Raw genomic sequence first — 19,138 nt, 5'->3', positions numbered from 1 at the left:
AATCTCTTGAAGAAATATTATGTCTGCTTGATTTGTTTTTTAATATGCCATTATTTTACGCCTCTTGATTGGATTCCCACACCCATTAATATTCCAAGATATACATTTTGTGTATTTCCCAGTCGTTAAAGATTACAATTTACAATATATTTAAACCTGTAACCATACATTTTTGACAAATATATCCATATTCTTGACCTCTGGGGAGGAGCCTAAAATGTGAGTGCATCCATTCAAAAATAAAACAATTTTACATGGGAGAAGAACATTGCCATTATGCAAAAAAAACGATTTGCAAAATAAAATAAAATGGAACTTACCCCATTAGGAGCTGCCTAATGCAGCCTGGGAAAAAGAAAAACCTATTAGATCCGTGAGACACTGCTCTGCTCCTCTTCACTCCATTCAGGATGACAGGTGACAGTATATCGCCCACTTCCTGACAGACAAACACAGAATTTGCTGTGAGGCTCCTGGAAATAACATCAGTCAGTTGTATTTGAGGTCTCCTCCTCTTGTTTGTCCTTCTACTGGTTATCATTGTTGAAAAACTTCTCTGCTGCCTTTGCCGAGTTAAAGCTTACGTTTTTGCCTTCCATTTCACCCGTAACGTTGCTGAGAACACCAAGGTGTGTTTAACATTACATTTGAAAAAAAAAATACAAATAAAAAATAAATAAATAAAATTCTACTAACATTTAACACGCAGCCTTTGCACAGTGGAGTGCAGGGATGGGGTCAATTACATTTTTCAATTACAATTACGTCTTCAATTATCCATGTTCAATTACAACTTAAGTATGATTACGGTGAACGACATTTTTTTTCAATTACAATTAAAATTATTATTTTTCCCATAAAAGTCAATTATAATTAGGTTATCAATTATTAAAGTCAAGTTCAATTAATTAATCACAAAATACAACATAATATTTATGGCATGGGCGTTTGAGCCTTTTTTGTATCAGTATACCCCTAGATGTATTCATTTTTTTAATTGTAAAATGATCTTAAAGAGAACTGACAGGTAAACTTAAAATGAAACATTTTAATAATTATTAACTACTGTACATATGGTAAGCCATAGAACTTAACATGGTTTGTCAGTTTTGCTTTTAATTAAACTGTAATTGACAGTTTTTATAAAACTTCCATGCCAACTACAAAGTCAATTAACTAAATTTCAATTTAGTTACGATTTAAACAGCAACAGATTTTTTAAATTACGATTACAGTTTGTCACTTAATTACAAATTTTGTGATCACATTTATAATTAGGGATGTAACGATTCACTCAACTCCCGATGCGATTCGATTCACGATAGTGGGTTCATGATACGATTCTCTCACAATTCATTTTACAAAATGGGACTGTAGAAAAATGATGACTGAAAAATATTCCTTCATTTTTTTGGGGAAAAAAACTGTTTTCCTTTTATTTTTCATTGTCAAAAGAATCCCTTGATAAACTATTCAAAACAATGCAATTTAACAAAAAATAAATCTTGAATGAAATAAATAAAGGAATAATACAAATTGAGAGGAAGCCTATTAATTTCAATTCTGGTTCTATAGTAAATAATGCAAAACTGCATAATAGTTCTTTTTAAAAGTGCAACTGAAAATGTATTTTGTGCCTTAACAATTGGACTTAAAAAAAAAAAAAAAAGTAATTTCACTGTATTTAGGTCAGATATTTGTTTGGACCAGCAGAGGGCGCTGGTAACCCAGTGGTCGGTTGGGATGCATATATCTTGCAGTGAAGAAGAGATGCAATGCTAGCAGACAGAGCTAATAGAAAAACGTGACTTTTACAGATATTCACGTAATATTAGATATTTTTTGGTGCTAAATGGGTAAGCAATCATTTATTAACATGTTTAAAAGTAGAAGGCGGCTAGAAAGAAAGTATTAGCAGATTCCGCCCGCCGCCAACACTTCTGGATAGCGCCCTCTGCGATTCAATTTTCACAGTATCGATGTGAATTGTGGTACCTATGAATCGATTTTTAACTGCCTTACGATTAATCATTACATCCCTATTTATAATTGACCCCAACCCTGGTGGAGGGTGTACTAATGTGCACCTTCCACCAGGAGGGTGTACAAGATGGAATCTTTTTGATACCATCTAAAGATTCAGATGGCATCAAAGTCACTATCAATTCATCAGTTATTTACAGTTAGTCCTGATGTGCGTTGTGTGTAGACAAGTGTAAATCTATAAATCCCTCTTGTCATGTTCACGTTCCCATTGTGTGCTCCCACAGATTCTGGCTGGCGGTGCAGGACCTCAAAAGGATCCCACAACAGGAAGTGGCCCAGCGGGCCCAGGACATCTGGGCCGAGTTTCTGGCTGAAGGAGCTCCGAGCTCCATCAACCTTGACTCACACAGCTATGAGCGCACCAGTCAGAACCTGAAGGACCCGGGTCGGTACAGCTATGAGGACGCACAGGTGAGGGAGCTCAGTGTTTTTAGACAGATTTACTGATTGGCTTCAGGCTGAGGATTTAACAGGTGGCACAAATAGCACATAGAAAATCTTGGAGAATCTCATGGACAACATGAACTAACAGCAGTCAGAAGTTTGGACACATTGCCCTATTGATCCTAATAGGACAGTGTGTCCAAACTCAGAACTTTTTCAACTTTGGCCCTCTGAACAAGGCTGAAGGAATGTATATCACTGTAGCAAAACCATTTTAAAGTGATTTTTTTTTTTTCATAATACTGCCCCTTTAACAGTATTGTATGCTGGATGCACTTCATGCTGGAATGGCATGCATTGGGATTTTTAACTAACTGGATTTTTAATAAAAAAAATTGTGTGATACTGACACTTATCTCTGAGCATGATCGATCCATTACCTGGTACTTAAATCTGTGCAGAATAGGGTGTGCATTGCAACTACAAACCAAAATTTTGAGACTTATTTGTATATGCTTTTATTTCCAAATCGGTTGATTGGGTCAAATAAAATGGAAGTTACACTACTGAGTGTCTGTGTATAAATGGCTTCAAACTTTCAACATTAACCTTTAATAATATCTACTTGCAGTGTTAATTGCATTGACTAATAAGGATAAATCAAATTCAAGAACAATACCTCAATAATATTATGGGGAGATGTAATTTTTGTTTTCTACAATCATTTTGAATCTCATCTACTGAAACTAGAAATATAAAGACTAAAGTGCGACTAAAGCTAATTCACATTGAAATGAATGCTGCTGGGAGACTGAACACTGACCTGTTTTCTTTTGTTAAGGATCACATCTACAAGCTGATGAAGAGCGACAGCTACACACGCTTCCTGCGCTCTAACGTGTACCAAGACCTGCTGATGGCCAAGAAGAAGGTAAATGTCTCTAATGGAAGTAATAAGTGTGAAAAGTGTTGATTCTCATTCTTTTGAATTAAATTAAAGTGAAAAGCATCTGTCACAGACTGTAGAGTTCACAATATCAACATCTGAGCAGAAATACAGGAAAGTTTTTGAAGTCACATGAACAGAAAAGTGCAGCGTGCACACAGAAGCTACAAGCAGTTATGAAGGTTGTGTGTGCGTGCGCGTGTTAGATTTCAGACTCGTTTCCTGAGTGTTTTTTCTCTTGCTTTGTGTGCAGCAGTTTGAAACGGAGCAGGGACGTCGTACGTCTCTGGAGAAGTTCACACGCAGCGTGGTGAGTTTTCACTCCTTCATTACAACAGCTGAAGCTATGTTTTCTAATGAATGTGACGAAGCATATTTTGTATCGTAAGATACAGTATAAATACTTCAAAGACATCTTCATGCTTCTTTTGCACATTTAGTAAAAGTTCCTCCATGTGCTGCTAACCAACTCTTCTGTAATCATAAGGAGTGAGACTCCTGCATCATATTTTACTCTTTTAACCCATTATTTTAACTCTGTTCGTTGGTGTCAGTGTTTCTCTCACCTACGACATTAAAAAAAAATATTCAGTGTAATTTTTGAGTTTCAGGACAAAAAGCAAAGTCATATTTTCTGTATAAGCAGAAAGGTCCTGGGTTTGTATGTCCTGATGGCTTTTCCTTTAGATACTCATAATAAATGTGGTCGAAAAATGAGAACAAGTGTAGAACATGAACTAATAGTGTTTATTCTACTTGTTTACATGATACTGCAAACACATTTTTTTGTGACTTCCAACAGATGCCAACATTTACATGAATTTCTCGTCCTAATGCAGTTTTGATTTACATCTCCACAAAACTGACAGGTTAAGCCCACTTTAAAATGAAGCCACACTTAATGTATTCCACAAATAAATATCATCTGTGCAAAATAACTATGTAAAACTGACTGAATACACTTACTGTACATTGTTTACGCTCACAGAATGGAGGTTATTAAACTGTAGAACTAATGACCACATCGTGGGAGCATGTTCAGCTACTTCCATTTTGACAGGAAATGAACCGTGTTGAAAGGTCAGGATGGGAAATTCAAACAATGTTGTTTCTACCACTAGTCAGCACTGCATCACTATAAACTAAGTAAACTCAGTCACACAAAGCTTGAAACAGAGCAGCTCATCGGTTTTTCAATATCGGTGGAAAAAAACCGATATTAGCCTATTCTTCAGTTCTTCTGATTGTTAGCCTGGAATCATCCTAATCTTGTATTATTCAATGTTTAATTCAAGCGATTAGTCTGGAAGTGCTCACAAGGCGTTTGAGTTCTGGGGGCGGGACAAACATGCGCAGAGTAACCAATCAAATGAAGAGCAGACGTGACGACAATAGTGCAAAAAACCTAGATTTTTTTTTTCCCTAAAGGAGTCGGCAGAAGGAAATGGTGTGTAGTACGGTACAGACTTACAGTTTTGAAGCCTCCTCTTGTTGTGGTTTCAATGATATATCCAGGTCTTCTTCGTGTCGGCCCCACATTTGATTTGGCACTGCTTGGCGCTGGAGATAACACGTTATTTCTGTATGGCTCTGATTGGCTCAAACCGAGGAAGGGAGCAGAAACGGCAGCATTACCACACCCACTTTCTTACAAAAAGTAAGGAGGTGGGTGTGGCTTATCGCCAGGCTAGTGGTTTGCTACCTCTCATCTTGTCTTCACAGGGCAAGTCACTGACGGGAAAACGACTGACGGGCCTAATGCAGTCGTCCTGATGAGGCCTGAATGGATGGTTGGTAGATGGAAGCTCCAGAGGAGCTGCTCATGGGCAGCAGGTGGACAATGGTGACTAAAACAAGGCTGAGACACTGAGAACAGGCTCCACTTTACCTGAGACGCAGGTGGAAGAACCGACAGCATGCAATAAGACAACCGGACTGGGCTGTCACTGTGTGGAGGTTCTGTCCGTCTCCACTTATGTTGATGTGGTAGCTAAAGAGGCTTTGTTTTCTGTTCAGTGCTATAAACATGGAATGCCTTGACTGATGTCAAAAAGAGACTTAGACTAACACTGTAGCGCGTTATTTGATCTCACTGTCCAATCAGATGGCAGGACGCAGAGATAAAGGAAGTAATGGCCCGCCTCCTCCTTTAATGACCAAGCTGCAGTTCCACTACTGATTATCATGCTTATGTCTTTGTTTAACTCACCCTCAGTGTTTAAATCTGTGCTGTGTTTGCTGATGTTTTTAGCCACACAAACCACATATGCTGCGTGAAGCACAAACTCAACTATTTGCTCATGATTAAGGCACAAATTACTTGCTAAAAGTGCACAAAAAAGGCAGTTTGATACATGTTTTTAAGGCATCTCTAGTGGTCTGTGTTCACCGTACAGCACAGCTAGTTTAAAATGAACTTTACATGTAGACATAGAAATCAAAAGAAAAATATCATCATGAAAAGTTGATCAGCTTGATTTCAGGAAACTGTGTTTGGCTCTTAAACAGATGGAGTGGATATAATTTAAAGCTTTATTCTGTCTTCTAAACATTCCACATTAAGCAGCCCACAGGAGGTTTGGTGCCGTTCTTTATGTATAGATATTAATAAAAAACAAATGTACCACTCTAACGATTTCTGACCTAATTTATTGCAAAAATATTAGTTCCTCATGACATTTGCAAGAATGTTTCACCTCATTCTCAAGCCAAAAAGCAGATTTGTAGCATTTAAGAAACGAATGACAGATGCATTCCATTTATCTTTAAAGTACACACTGCCCTCTAGTGTTTAAATGTGTCAATGTTGGTGAATTTTTCTCATCATGCCAGTGCACATCATGCTTTGTGAGATGATGCGAGGAAGTTGTAGTGAATTTTTTGGAAAACATTACAAACTATAGATCTACAAAAGGATAAATTCAAAGAAAGTAAACTCCTTGTAAGATTAAAAAATAATATTTAAAACGTCCAGCACCTCACACATGCAGCTGTGAGGTGCTCCAGCGCCCTCTGGTGGAAATGCAGTAAAATACATCAGTAAAGTGAGTTTCATTCATGTTACTTTCCCACTTCTTCCTGCTCACAGGGTCATGGTGGGTTACTGATGTAAATCTCCAGCTCACACTGGCTATAGATACCCTGGGCCTCATTTATCAACCATTCAGCCGACCATATTTACACAAGCTAAGGTATTTATCAATTTTAATGTAACTATGATTAGATCTGGCGTCAGGTCTGAACAATCATCCTCTGTAAGTATACATCATTTATTTAAAGCTCTTTTTTCATGTTCAATGACTGATGGTATTGCCTTGTAGTCGTGAATGGATTTTATTTATTTTTTTTAAATGTTATTCTACCAATTTGTTGTCGTCTATTAAGACCTTCCAGTACTAATTGTCAGACAATACTGGTTTTAAAGTGGAGAGATAACGTAATCACTGTAAGAAGTCCTACGTCAACCACTTCTATAGGCCTGAGGGATTTATTCAAAATCATTTATGTAATTCCAGCTGCTGATACTGCAAAGATTAGCCTGCAAGTTTCTCCACTGCTTTTTGCCATAAAACATATACATCTAGGTATTAAAGATATGTTAATATGTAAAAATTATTAATATTTTTTTGTGTTGTGATTTAAAAAATAACTAAACCTTAAACCCTGCTTTTTTCTGCTGAATACTAATGTATTTGGGTATTAACGTGCTATAATCCTAGTCCCACTTCACATTTAAGTAAAATTATTTTAATTTTGCATATTTAGTTGTAAAATGTCAGATATACTGGCCTCTAAGGGTTGAACGTTGGCTATTACAAGTGCCCTTTGCTATTGGCTGAAATGGATTCTTTAAGATTCGATAGTTGTAATATCGCCTTCATTTGTTTGTTTTAATATGTTGAATATATCCCTCCACAGCATATTGTAACCACTTTTGTCTGGATCTGGAGGATCTCGTGCAGGTATTTCTCCCAAAAAGACTCGCTAACAACGCACAGGTATACGTCTTCCAGCTATTCCAGATGAGTTCAATTCAGGAAAAGGACCTAGCAAAAGTAAACAAGGGTGGGCGGGGCTTTATTCAAAAGGTCAATTACCGTCTGTCCCTGCGCACAGCGCTATGGGATACCTGAGTGGGCGTGTCTTACTGCTACAGTAGTAACATAATCAAGGATTTTTTTTTTTAATTTTTACTTCCCTCCTAGTGACAGCTCAGCAGAAAGCAGGGGTTTAGTTACTCTTTAAAGAGAAGGGGCCATTTTGTTTTTGTCAACCTTTATCTAACCTGGAAAAAGTCCTGGAAGCAATTCGGTTTAAGGCACTTCCTAGTTTACCTAACGTTGGTTGTAAAATGATTTGCGGAAATTAGGAATTCGAAAAAAGAAAAAAGTCACTGTTTTCATTTATCCATGATTGTAAAGAAGTAAAACAAAACATTTTACTAAAACCAAGCATTAATCATAAAGACTAAAACTTTTAACATTTGCAAATATCTTTTATTGGTTTGTTGTTTAAGTGTTATCTTCTGCTGTGTCTGAGTCACTCAAAAAACAAACAACAATGGTGAGAATATTACACACGAGACTTCGTAAAACAACATTCTTTGGCAACAGAAAAAAAAAAAAAAAAAACATACACATACACAATTTTTGCACTATTGGTATAAAATTAGATTTTAAAAAAAATTCCCCAATTTTAAAACAATTAACATTCCAATTCCACAATTGCCCTTCATTAGCAATTAAAATAATTTAATTTTAATATCGATTTGATTGTATATTGACTTTCAATACATTTGGGACAATAAAGCTGAACAGCATCAGTTCACTGCAGAACACTGCAACATTCACTTTTTCAGGCTTTCTTTCTAAACTTAGCACAAAACGTAACAACATATCTTTGCTGCAATAAATCTTTTACCGTTGGAAAACCTGTTTATTTCTTTTTATCATTTGTGCTGCATTTGTGGGATGAGCAGAAAAGATTGCACTGTACTAGTATTTACAATGTTAATAGGATGGTAATAGAAATGTATTCATATTATTGCTGAAGTTTTACAAATGTTAAAAGTTTGAAACATTAAAAAAGTTCTTTCCTATTATGAATTTGAAATATGAAAATAAAAATATCAAAAAGACAATTTGCTCCATGTTAGAGACCAATATGTAACGACCCGAAATGTAACAGACCCAAATTGTTATAATATATATTATAAAACCCAAAATACAATAACTAGTCAATAATCTAACAAGATGCTATGACCAAAACATAAAACGTTTTGTTATTCATCATTACATTATGGGGCAGGTGAAATGTTTTTCCTCCCATAGTGTAATAATATTACATCAGGGAGTGAGTCATTGAATTATGGATTAAGGGACTTATTGCTTCCATATAAAGAGCAGTATCATACACAAATGCATATGCGTAAATGTGTGTATGTGTATATATATGTATATATATATATATTTAAAAAAATTAATATTCACTTTAATATACAGTTATTTTTTTCGTACATGTAAGTTCAGAAGTTTAAGTGGTGGTGGATCAGTGATCTATTTTGCTGTTGTAATTACACATTTTTAATTTTTTAAATTGTTCTTTTATCATTTTACATGTTCGAAATAGACATCAATCAATATAATTAAAGCCTGTTGGAGAACCATGATATTTTTGGTAATTTTTTTCTTTTTCCCTTCATTTCTAATTATACAAATGTTAAAAAAAAAAAAAAAAAGTGTTTTAGCAAAACAATTACAGCTGATTTATAAGCAACAGAATAAATTTAAACTTGAAGAAAAATACAAACAAATACAATTGGACAAGAATGATTTATTTAAACAAAAACAGCAAAAAACATTCAAATATAGCAAAATGCACCTTGTTTTGGTTAAACTGTGTTAAAAGTGTTAAGTTTGAACACAACTGTTCTAAGACATTGATTTACATCAAATAAGCTGCATATGATGTACTGTGCAGTAAAAACCAGTCGACAAACTGTAGCGTAAAGAGTTGAACACATGAACTAATTCACTGCCAGCAATTTTAGCATTTGGACTGATTTTTAAAGATCCACAGAATATTCTAAATCTAAAATCTGAAACCAGAAAGAATGAACTCTCTACTTTCACTAGAATTTTTTTTTCAAGCTTATTTCGTTCTTTCGTAATCAACAGTTGAATATAGGTAGTTACACACAAAATGACAGTTTCTGAGCAAAAAGCTGAGAAAACAGCCTTTTTCTGACAAATCCTGTCAGCAGGCACGGCGCCAGGATTTTTTCGTCAGGGAAGAACTATGGGCAGTATGGACAGACAGGAAGATTGCTGAGTCGAGGGTTTGCCTCTCGGTTTCTCAGGTATGTTTTAACGCGCTGCAATGCAGGAAAAGCTGCACTCACATGAATCGGAGGTGACGGGCAGCGTGACAGAAATGCGTAAAAGTTTGTAGACGCTTCTTGGAGACGGGCTCTTGGTCTTCATTTTCTACAGGAACTCTTTGTTTCTTATTTACAAAATTATCCATTGCATTGGACTGCTAGTAAACCCTAAAATAATGCACGAAAAATACTTTTCTGCCCCTCCCATCCCCACACACACACACACACACACACTGTAATACCCAAGCAGGGATTGGATTGGAACAGAACAGCTACTTGGGAATTTTTTATTGTTTTTAAACTCAATAAATTGATGATAATAAAAAAATTATAAAATGCCCAAAGAGCTTAACTGGGGCTACACAAATCCTTGACGGGGGTGTAGCGCCTTCTCTGCGTGTCAGTAACTTTGAAACACATTTTTTTTGCTTTAGTGACACCTCAACATTGGTTTCCTTCTATTAAACTACAAAAACAAGACTGAGATTGGGCTTTTGATGGCAAAATTATAATTATTTTGCTATCTGAGTTGTATGGTTTTCTTACTGTATTTTGGCCATCCAAGTCTCCCCCCGCCCCCAGTCTCCACACACGCAACTACTACTTCCTCCCGGACATGCCGAGTCTCACCGCTTGCCCCGGTTTGATTGTTTTCTCTCACAATTGCGACACTGTCAATAGTCCACTTCGGTCAACACATGCTCTGGTCGAGTGTGAGCTGCTGGGAGCTTCACAATCTTCCCTCGTAATGCCATTTTCTGCCTCGTCCCTCCACAGCGATAGTAATAATCATGACTAATCTCTCATCAAAAGGTGCGCTGCTGCCACCTACATGGCACCAGTTGGTCACTACAACATAGTAAAAGGCTGATATTCATGGGAGAACTCCATCACACTGTCTCCTAGCAACCTTTGTTGAAAAACACAATTGGGTCTCCGGTTGTGCTGCTCGGCGCGTCTCTGGGGCCCGCGGTGCCGTGTGCCCGTCTGCGCCGTCTGCCCTCTCCGGTGGCCCGCCATGTGGGCGGGCCAGGCTCCTACCAGACAGGCCTCCTACATGGACACATTCACATCACTCACTCCCAGCTGGTCTGGCTCACCCACTTGTTGCACCACACTGACATACCCAACCCTTGGGGGGCTGGATGGTGGGGCTGGGGGTGGAGGGGGCCACCGCCTGCGCTACTAAGTAGTGGTGCGGGGGCGGCACTCCCACCTCTGGCTGCCCTACTAATCCCTCCAATTTTAATTACACCTCAATTACACCTTGGCGCTCCGGGGTGGTGCTCTTTGCTGGGGGGCGGCTCTAGCTGTTCCGGGGGTTGAGGTCGGTATCGGCCACTTGGTAGGTCTGTCCTGCTATCTGCGGGCTGGCGGGTGGGTGGGTTCTGCGCCTTTGGCTGGGGGCTGCTGCTCCGCATCGGTCGTGTGCCGTTGGGGTCCCTCTCTCTTGTGGTGGCGGCCGGGCGGGACCTGGGCAGCTGTCTTTGTGCCGTCTGGGGCTGCGCGGTCTTGCTGGGTTGTGGCCTGTTCCTGGGCTGGGGGGTGGGGGGGTGCTCCCCACGGAGGTCTGGCCCGGGGGCTCGCCCTTGGGGGTTCCCTGTCCCGCGGTGGTGCCCTTTGGGTCCGGCGGGTCTGGCCGGCTGGCTGGGCCAGTCCTGGCGGGGGTCTGCCGGGGCGGGTGGTACGGGCCGCGCCCTGCCATGCCTGCGGGTGCGGCCCCGGGTGGCCCCGGCCTGGGCGGCGCCCTGTGAGCCGGGCTCTGCGGTGTGGCTGGGCCCTTGGGGAGGGCGAAAGGCGATCTGGCGCGCTCTGGTGCGCCTGGGGGCCGGCGGGGCGGCTTGCAGCATCCCCTTGGTGCCCTCGGCGGCTATGGGCGTGGTTGTCGTCCCTGGGGGCGCTGCTCTTGGTGCTGCTTCCGTTCCGGGTCCTTCTGGCCTGGGGTCCGGACCCTGCTGGCTCTGGGCCCGCCGGCGGGCGCCCGCCGGCTGCCCGTTCCGCGCGGCTCTGGCCGTCTGCTGGGCGGGGGCCTTGGCTCCTCTGCTGGGGTCTCGGGCGGGGGGCTCTCTGGGCCCTTCCCTCGGGGGGTTGGGTGGTTGGGTGTGGGTGGGTGGGGGGGCTGGATGCTGGCAGGGGGCCTTGGGTTGGGGGTTGGGGTCGGTGGGGGGATGCGGTGGGTGCTCGGCTGCTTGGGGCTTCCTCGGATGTGTGTATGGGGGGCGGTGGCTGCCTCTCGGCCTGGGATCTTGGGGGCATCTGGGGGGTTGCCTGGGGCTCCCTGGCCTCCGCTCTTTCTGCTGGCCTGGCTGCATCTGCGGGCCCACGGCAGTTCCTGGGATTGCAGTAGCGGTTTTTTTTTCTATGTCTACGATGCACTGGCACGCCTTGGGATGTGGGATAAAACTCATACTGGGCTTAACCTTAGACACGTTAATCCCAAATACCTGCTTTAGGTACTACCATTCACTCATTCCCCCTGTTCACAGCCACCACCATTATAGCTAAGCCTCACACTTGCCACCATACTGGCTGGATTACACAACATAATAAGCACAATATATTCTACAACCTCACATCACACCCTCACTGCAAAACAGTCTATTCTTCCCCACCTTTTCTATTTCCTGCCTTGAGTCTCTTCTCCCTGCTCCCTTTCTCCTCCCCTTTCCCCTCCCCCTCCACTTAGGTGTAACACTGCTCTCCCTTTTTATATCCTCCCTCTAATAAAAGTTTTCTTACCCTTCCTTAGGGAGGGCTGGTGATGGTCACAATTAAGCAATAAAATAAATCAATGTATTTTATTGCAATAACAAAATATGCATTGCTGTCTCATAATGATTACACTTCCTGTGGTGTTTGACAGCATGTGCAGACAAGTAAAAAAAAAAAAAAAAAAAAAGAAAAACACAATTGACGTATATATACGTCAGTCCCATCAAAGTAAGTACCGGTCTCTGTGGCGACAAAACACCTTCCCACCATGCGACTGGATGTGGGCATGACCGTGTAAGAAGCCATTTGATTGGGTGAAAGCAAACGCACCTGATAGGCTGATGAATCTGTCAATCACTTTTATCAGCCAATGGTGACGTTCATTGACCCGCGACATCAGGGCAGTCTCAAAATTCACCGCAGAGATTTCTCTCACAAATACACAGAGGTTTCACAGCACAGAAGCAGTTTGTAAATGCACATTCAGCAATTTGCATCATATGTGGATTTAAATTACAAGTGTGCCTCAAAATAATATTTGTGAAGTAGAGCGTGTGCATTTCAGAAAATATATTACAAGTTTGCATAAAATATATATTTGCGAAACAGATCGTGTGCATTTGTGAATCTGAAATACAACTGTGAAACAAAGCATGTGCATTCGTGAAAAACCCTGCAAGAGTTCATTCATTATGATACTGTTTGACCTGAAATTTTTAAATCTTGCTTTTAAAGCATTATTTTAAGCTTTTTTGGTTATGTTTCAAAACGTTCATTTTCTTTTGAGATTACGGCTCTCACCGTATCGAGCGCGGTACTTCTGGTTCCGGTTTAGGACATCATGCGAGCTGCCCGCAATCAGAGCCATTTAGAGAGGAAGTTGCGACAACGGAAGTTCGAAATAGACCTTGAAGTTATTGGTGGGCAATTGCAATGGCTGTGCTCAAAGCGAACAGAGAAACATGCACACGGCATTGTAAACACTGATATTTTCACCACGTGTTTAGTTTAGTTTATTTTGAACATGTAAGAATAATAAAGAAAAGAGAAGAAAGCTATATTTAAAAAAGTAGTATGGACAAACAATGAATGAGATTATACAAACAAGCTCTCAAATACTTTCTATACAAATGTAATGTACATGTTCAAAAAGGAGTAGGAAGAAGTATAAACTTATATCCTTACATGCTCCTTGGATGTACATGACATGTTTGTGTGTAATTAATTTTCCCACTGGGTTTTTTGAGTTTTTCCTTGCCGATGGAGAGTCTAAGGACAAGGAATGCTCTGGGACATTTACTATCCATTTGCTTAAGTCCAACGAACATTGGTGCAAACTTCATTCATCAATTTATCATGCGCATGGCCCATAGAAATAAACCAGGGAAATCGCACACGCTATTTTAATTTATACCCAATTATATACCCCTTTATAACACGACAGTATGTACACCTCTTTGTACATCCAACCTTCAAACACATACTCATTTGCCCATAATTGACAACTCTACTTAAGCTACCACTATATCAGTGTCGGCGTCATGGGGAAGCATTCGCGGGCAGTGCCCCCACAGCTGACCTACTGTGCCCTCCACACACACACACACACACACACACACACTTACTGGCCACTGCAGGGGAGCTTTTTATTAATCAAATATATCTGATTGGCTATCAACTGACTGTGTCCATTCACTGACAGCAGACGGGAGTCTGCTCCATAGATATAATATACTGTGGTGTAATTGTTTAACGTATGTGCTATTGAACGTACCCTTGAGCTGTTGTAATGTGTATATGTCTATGGCCTGCTCTGTTCACGTGACGTCACTCACATTGCTGCATCGCAACAAAGCTCGAGCGCTAAATTTTGATGGAGAGCAGGAAACTTGAGAATCTGCCATCTGAAATCATTAATTAATTAATCATTAATATTTTGTGTAGTTTACGGCTGCTCCAGTCGTTCTAACCAAGAAAAGGAAAATAGATTTTATAGAGTACCGAACATTGTCATTCACAAGCGTGAGAAATGTAAAAAACTCACAGAACAATGCCGTGAAAAGTGGATTTTAAACCTATGTCTGTGGTCGGGAGGAGCAGAGTCTGCTGATGCTGTAGCGACCATTTCATAAGGTATGCTCGCAAGCTAACTTTGTTTTTGTGGCTGTGTTTATATAGCATTAGGAATCCATGAACCCTTCGTTCTTTGTTTATTCTGTTTTAAAACCAAATCAAAAAAACAACTAAACAGTGTGGTTATTTTGTTTTTCTGATTTAAAACCAAAACAGAAATACAGAAAAAATAAAAACAGATACATTTGAATTTCTTTTCTTTTTTTTTTTAACTTCTGTTCGTGTGATATTTATAGAGAAAGTAGAGTGAGAATTGATGTCCTCGACACCTCATTTCCCTCCACAGGTCCTGGACCAGGTCTCTTCACACATTAGGACTGTTTAGGATTTATTTCAGCAGTTTTCTGGTCCTGCTCATGTTTTCATTCAGTGTGTGTGGATGCTTTAGCTCGTAAAAAGCTGCTCACGCTGTAGTTTTGTTTCGCAGTGTTACGGTCAAAATAGTATCTAAATAAACTGGTGACTGGTTATTAACTGTGAGGCTGGTGTGAGGAACAATAGGTGTTAGAACTTCTACCATTTGACACTTTTACAAAAAAAATTTACAGCTTTTTTTTAGGGTAGTAAAAATAAATATTTTGCACGTTATAAATACCACTAACTGCAGCCGTCAACACACACGGAAGTGGATCATGAGAAATGAGATGCACCAGTAGATTTATTACACCACATATGTTCCTGTGTTACAAAACATCCATTCTTTGGTTTTGATTTTTTTTTTTGTATTAATGTTTCAATTCACCAGTAATGTGACTAATGCGTTCCTTCTTTTCATGTCCAGAGCGGGAGCAAAAGTCACCAAATTATCTGGATACTATTTGGACCATAACACTGTTCGGTAAAGTTGGCAGATATTCAGACAGCAGACAGATTCGGACTTCCAGCATCAATAACTCTTTAACGAAATGACACCTCTGCAATCAGTGTGAGGTGGACAATGTGATACAAGATCATTTTTTATTAAACGCAGCAGAATAAAAGTCCGTCTGTTGGTCGTTTTGTGGGATGAGATTAAAACATCAAGTTGTCGTCCTAGTTTCCCTTAAATATCTAAATATCACACAAACAGAACCAGATTTAATTTTAAAACAGAAAAACGCTGCTTGTTTAGTTTTTAAACCAAAAAACCAACCCATTTTTTTCAATTCTTCTGGGGGGGATATGCTACTCGGAACTGAGTGTTTTTGTGCCCCCCGCAGTTTTATTAATGCCCCCTCAGTTAATGCTGCTTGGCGCCGACTCTGCACTATATGAATACATACTTCCGACGGGCACTGTACTAGTTTTCATAAAATCCTACTTGAAGTCGTCTTATGAACCCCTCATTTCACAGAGTTAGGACAATAATATTCTTTACAAGATTAAACATTACTGTAAACACTTGTGAATGATTTGTTTCTTTAAACAACCGATTCCTGTAAGTTTAACGCACACTGCTGCTAACTCTATAGCGCCTGCTTTTAATTTGAAGTACTTCCGGTTTTAGTTTGTGGTGCGCACTTTAGACGGAAGATTGACAGAGGCAAAGAAACGAAGAAAATGAACGGTCCCCTCTGAAATCCCCTCTGATTGGTCTTCTTGTTTGGCGGGCCTCACTGTCAGCTTGGGGACTCGTCCACTTCCCAGTTTCCCGTCGTGGATCGCTCTCTAACCACCAGAGGAGGTATGATTTCAGCTGCATGGTAATAGTTATGATCGGCAGCCCATCTCATGCTGGTTTTATTTCCTGTAGCTTTAGGTTATTCGCTGCATTGGTGCCCGTGCTCACTCTCCACGGTGCTGATGTGCACTTGCCTTCCGTGGGTGACAGCTTTGGGTTACCGCTGGGTACGCCTCTCCTTGCTTCCTGCTGCACTGGTGCGCGTTCTCCTTCAGTGCTTATGCATCGCCTGAAAGGTATGCTTACAGTGGAATGTGTTTTTAGACCCCACAATTGACAGTACTCCTGTATGGGCTGGTTTATTGTGTAGCTGTGGCTGTGTGCGCCCTTCTCGCTCTTTGCTGCGCCGGAGCGCATCCGCCTTCAGCCTCTGACAGGTACACACACCCCATGTCTGCTTCCGCTGTCAATAATTTAAATATTATTTCTTAATAAAGGTCTGTGTGACAGGGTTGTTTATTGGAGTGAGTTTGCTTTACTTCATGTCGCTGCTCTGCTGCACTGAATATCTGTGGAACTATGTGTGAGTCCAGCCGCCCTCTTTGTGTCCCCGTGCTGAGGGACTGGAGTTCCCCGTGACTCATTTTGACGTGTACCTAACTCTGACCGGCCCTCCATGCCACACCTGTGGCTACCGGTTTCAGCTGATATCACAGATATCTTTATATAGTATTTAAGTTTAATAGAATTTGATCTGTTTATTGTCTTTTTACTCAGTTTATTTTTTGTATTTTATTTCTGCCTACATCAACCCATTTAGTGTACACTTTTATTGTTGGTATCAAGCTGTTATTTCTCTTTTGTAAAATACTTGTTTAACCTCTGGTTTGTTATTTCAGTTGCTGAGAGCCAATAGTGGTGGTCCTGGTGGAGGGTTGTCATGTGCTGTGCTGTGTAGTGCTTGGTTTCTTGTCTCCACGTGTGCCTGAGTGTTTGTGTGTATTTGTCGCCTTTTAGGTGTGTATTGTCTTGGAATCCCCCACTTTGAACCATTGTTTCCACACTGGTAAGCCTCAGCACTGGTCATTGTTGCTCATTCACTTTTGTTTTATAAAGACTGTTTTTAAAATATATTTTTGTAATAAACATGTTCAACTGGGAACACGCCTGAAGCTCCTTTAATCAACGAGCCTGAGTGCCTTGGGTTATACATTTATTATTTTGTCTGCAAATCATTAAGTACTCTATGCTCTTTTAAATATTACTATTTCCTTGGGTGAAACTCCCAAGGTGGCGTTGTCATTACTAATAATCTCTCCATTTCGTCACACTTGCGTTCTCGACAGGACTGGTTTTTGAGAGCAATGACGTGTGTCCCAGTGTTTCTTTTGTGTGTATCAGTTTAACTTTTCCTGTCATTTTAGGCACATGCAAAGCAGCAGCAGGCTTCCAGTGGATGCGTAGGTGGTTTTTGCCGTTTGGTAAGCAGTCGTTCAGTTTTCAGTTTCCTGCGTGTCTCGTTGTATTACCGTTTTGGCATGGAGGGAGAGATGCAGGAGTTGAGGGACTTAGTTGCCCAGTTACGTGCAGAGAATGAGAGGCTGCGGAAGGAGCAGCCAATGCCTGGACCTAGTACTGTACCTCCAGTGCCTGCTGCGTCCCTTCCTGCTCAGTCTGCGGTTAGTGCACCCTTAGCAGAAAGACTGGTTCTTGTGCCCAGGGACCGGAAGTGTCCCATGTTTAGGGGAAGGATAGGAATAGGATTAGCCAAGTGGATTGAGGAGGTTCAGGCGTGTATACAAGCTCGTCATTTGTCTGTGTTTGACCAGGCATTCTTTTTGTATGACCATCTTGAGGGAGAGGCACGTGATGAAAAAAAATTCCATCCGAGTGCTGATCAGTGCAACCTGGATTGAATAGTTAGTATTTTACAAGAACTTTATGGTTGCACTGACTCATATGTGGCACTACAGGAGGCCTTCTTCTCACGACTTCAACGAGAAGTGGAGACACTGCAAGAATTCTCTCTAGCACTAATGAGTCTTATGTCACAAGTTAAACAGCGCACACCTAATGACATGCCAAATGCAGAGTTTTTACTACGCGATTAGTTTATTGAGCATGTCAATGACAGTGCCCTTTGTCGCAAGTTAAAATTAAATGGGAGAATGAGGGTTTACCGGCAAGTATGAGGGGTAGGAGCCATTCAGTCCCTTCGGTTTTTGGCCTGCAGTACAGATTAGAGGGTATTCCCCAGGCGGGTTCTAATTCACCCTAGAGGTCTGAGCTATGTGAGGTACGGGAGATGCTAAAAGTTCAGCAAGAGCAGCTCCACCAACTGGCCCAAAGCATTTCTCGTATACAGAATCCCCCACCGCGTAATGCCTCATTGCGTCGTGAAAATATTATCTGTAGGAGGTGTCATCCGACTGGCCATTTTGCAAGGAAATGTGACGGCATACGGGCCCCTTCAGCTCAGCATCTAACTGGTCCCGCACAGGCTAATGGGCAGCCATATATATATATATATATATATATATATCTACCCTAACCTTAACCCTACCTAACCCCACTACATCCCTCTACCTAACCCAAAAAATGCCAACCTAGCTCCAAAGGTGTCATAATTTGTCAAACACTTAATGACAGCCTTCATGACACCTTATTCATGCTAATGATAGATAATGAGACCATTAGGTCAACCTTATGTATAAAACTTTAAAGTCCGTGTAAAGCAGAAATAACTTTGTGTTATGAGTTTGTCACACCACAAAAACATGTCATTGATCACTGATTCACATTTGAAAGATGAAAAAAATTACTAAGTATATAAAGTTAGGTCTCAAAATAAAAAAAACAATCACTTCTCTCTGTCTGACACACTGGGGTAATGTCAGTTAGAGGTGCTGGAACCACGCTCTGTCTCAGAGAGAGCAGT

General features: G+C 40.7%; 1 protein-coding gene across 1 annotated transcript in view; it reads left to right on the top strand.

Annotated features, from left to right (window-relative positions):
- The window catches only part of LOC114457983 (regulator of G-protein signaling 6-like), a 111,957-nt gene extending 105,935 nt beyond the window's left edge, over window positions 1-6,022 (top strand). Inside the window, exons 15-18 of the mRNA XM_028440187.1 lie at window positions 2,271-2,457; window positions 3,272-3,361; window positions 3,630-3,686; window positions 5,099-6,022. Coding sequence (XP_028295988.1) covers window positions 2,271-2,457; window positions 3,272-3,361; window positions 3,630-3,686; window positions 5,099-5,149 — 385 coding nt within the window. The 3' untranslated portion in view covers window positions 5,150-6,022. The remainder of the gene's footprint in view (window positions 1-2,270; window positions 2,458-3,271; window positions 3,362-3,629; window positions 3,687-5,098) is intronic.
- Window positions 6,023-19,138: the final 13,116 nt, after the last annotated feature.

The sequence above is a fragment of the Gouania willdenowi genome, chromosome 24 (assembly GCF_900634775.1).
Source record: "Gouania willdenowi chromosome 24, fGouWil2.1, whole genome shotgun sequence".
NCBI classification, from domain to species: Eukaryota; Metazoa; Chordata; class Actinopteri; order Blenniiformes; family Gobiesocidae; genus Gouania; species Gouania willdenowi.
The sequence above is the reverse complement of the archived record's forward strand: the minus strand, read 5'-3'. Positions and strand labels throughout refer to the sequence as shown.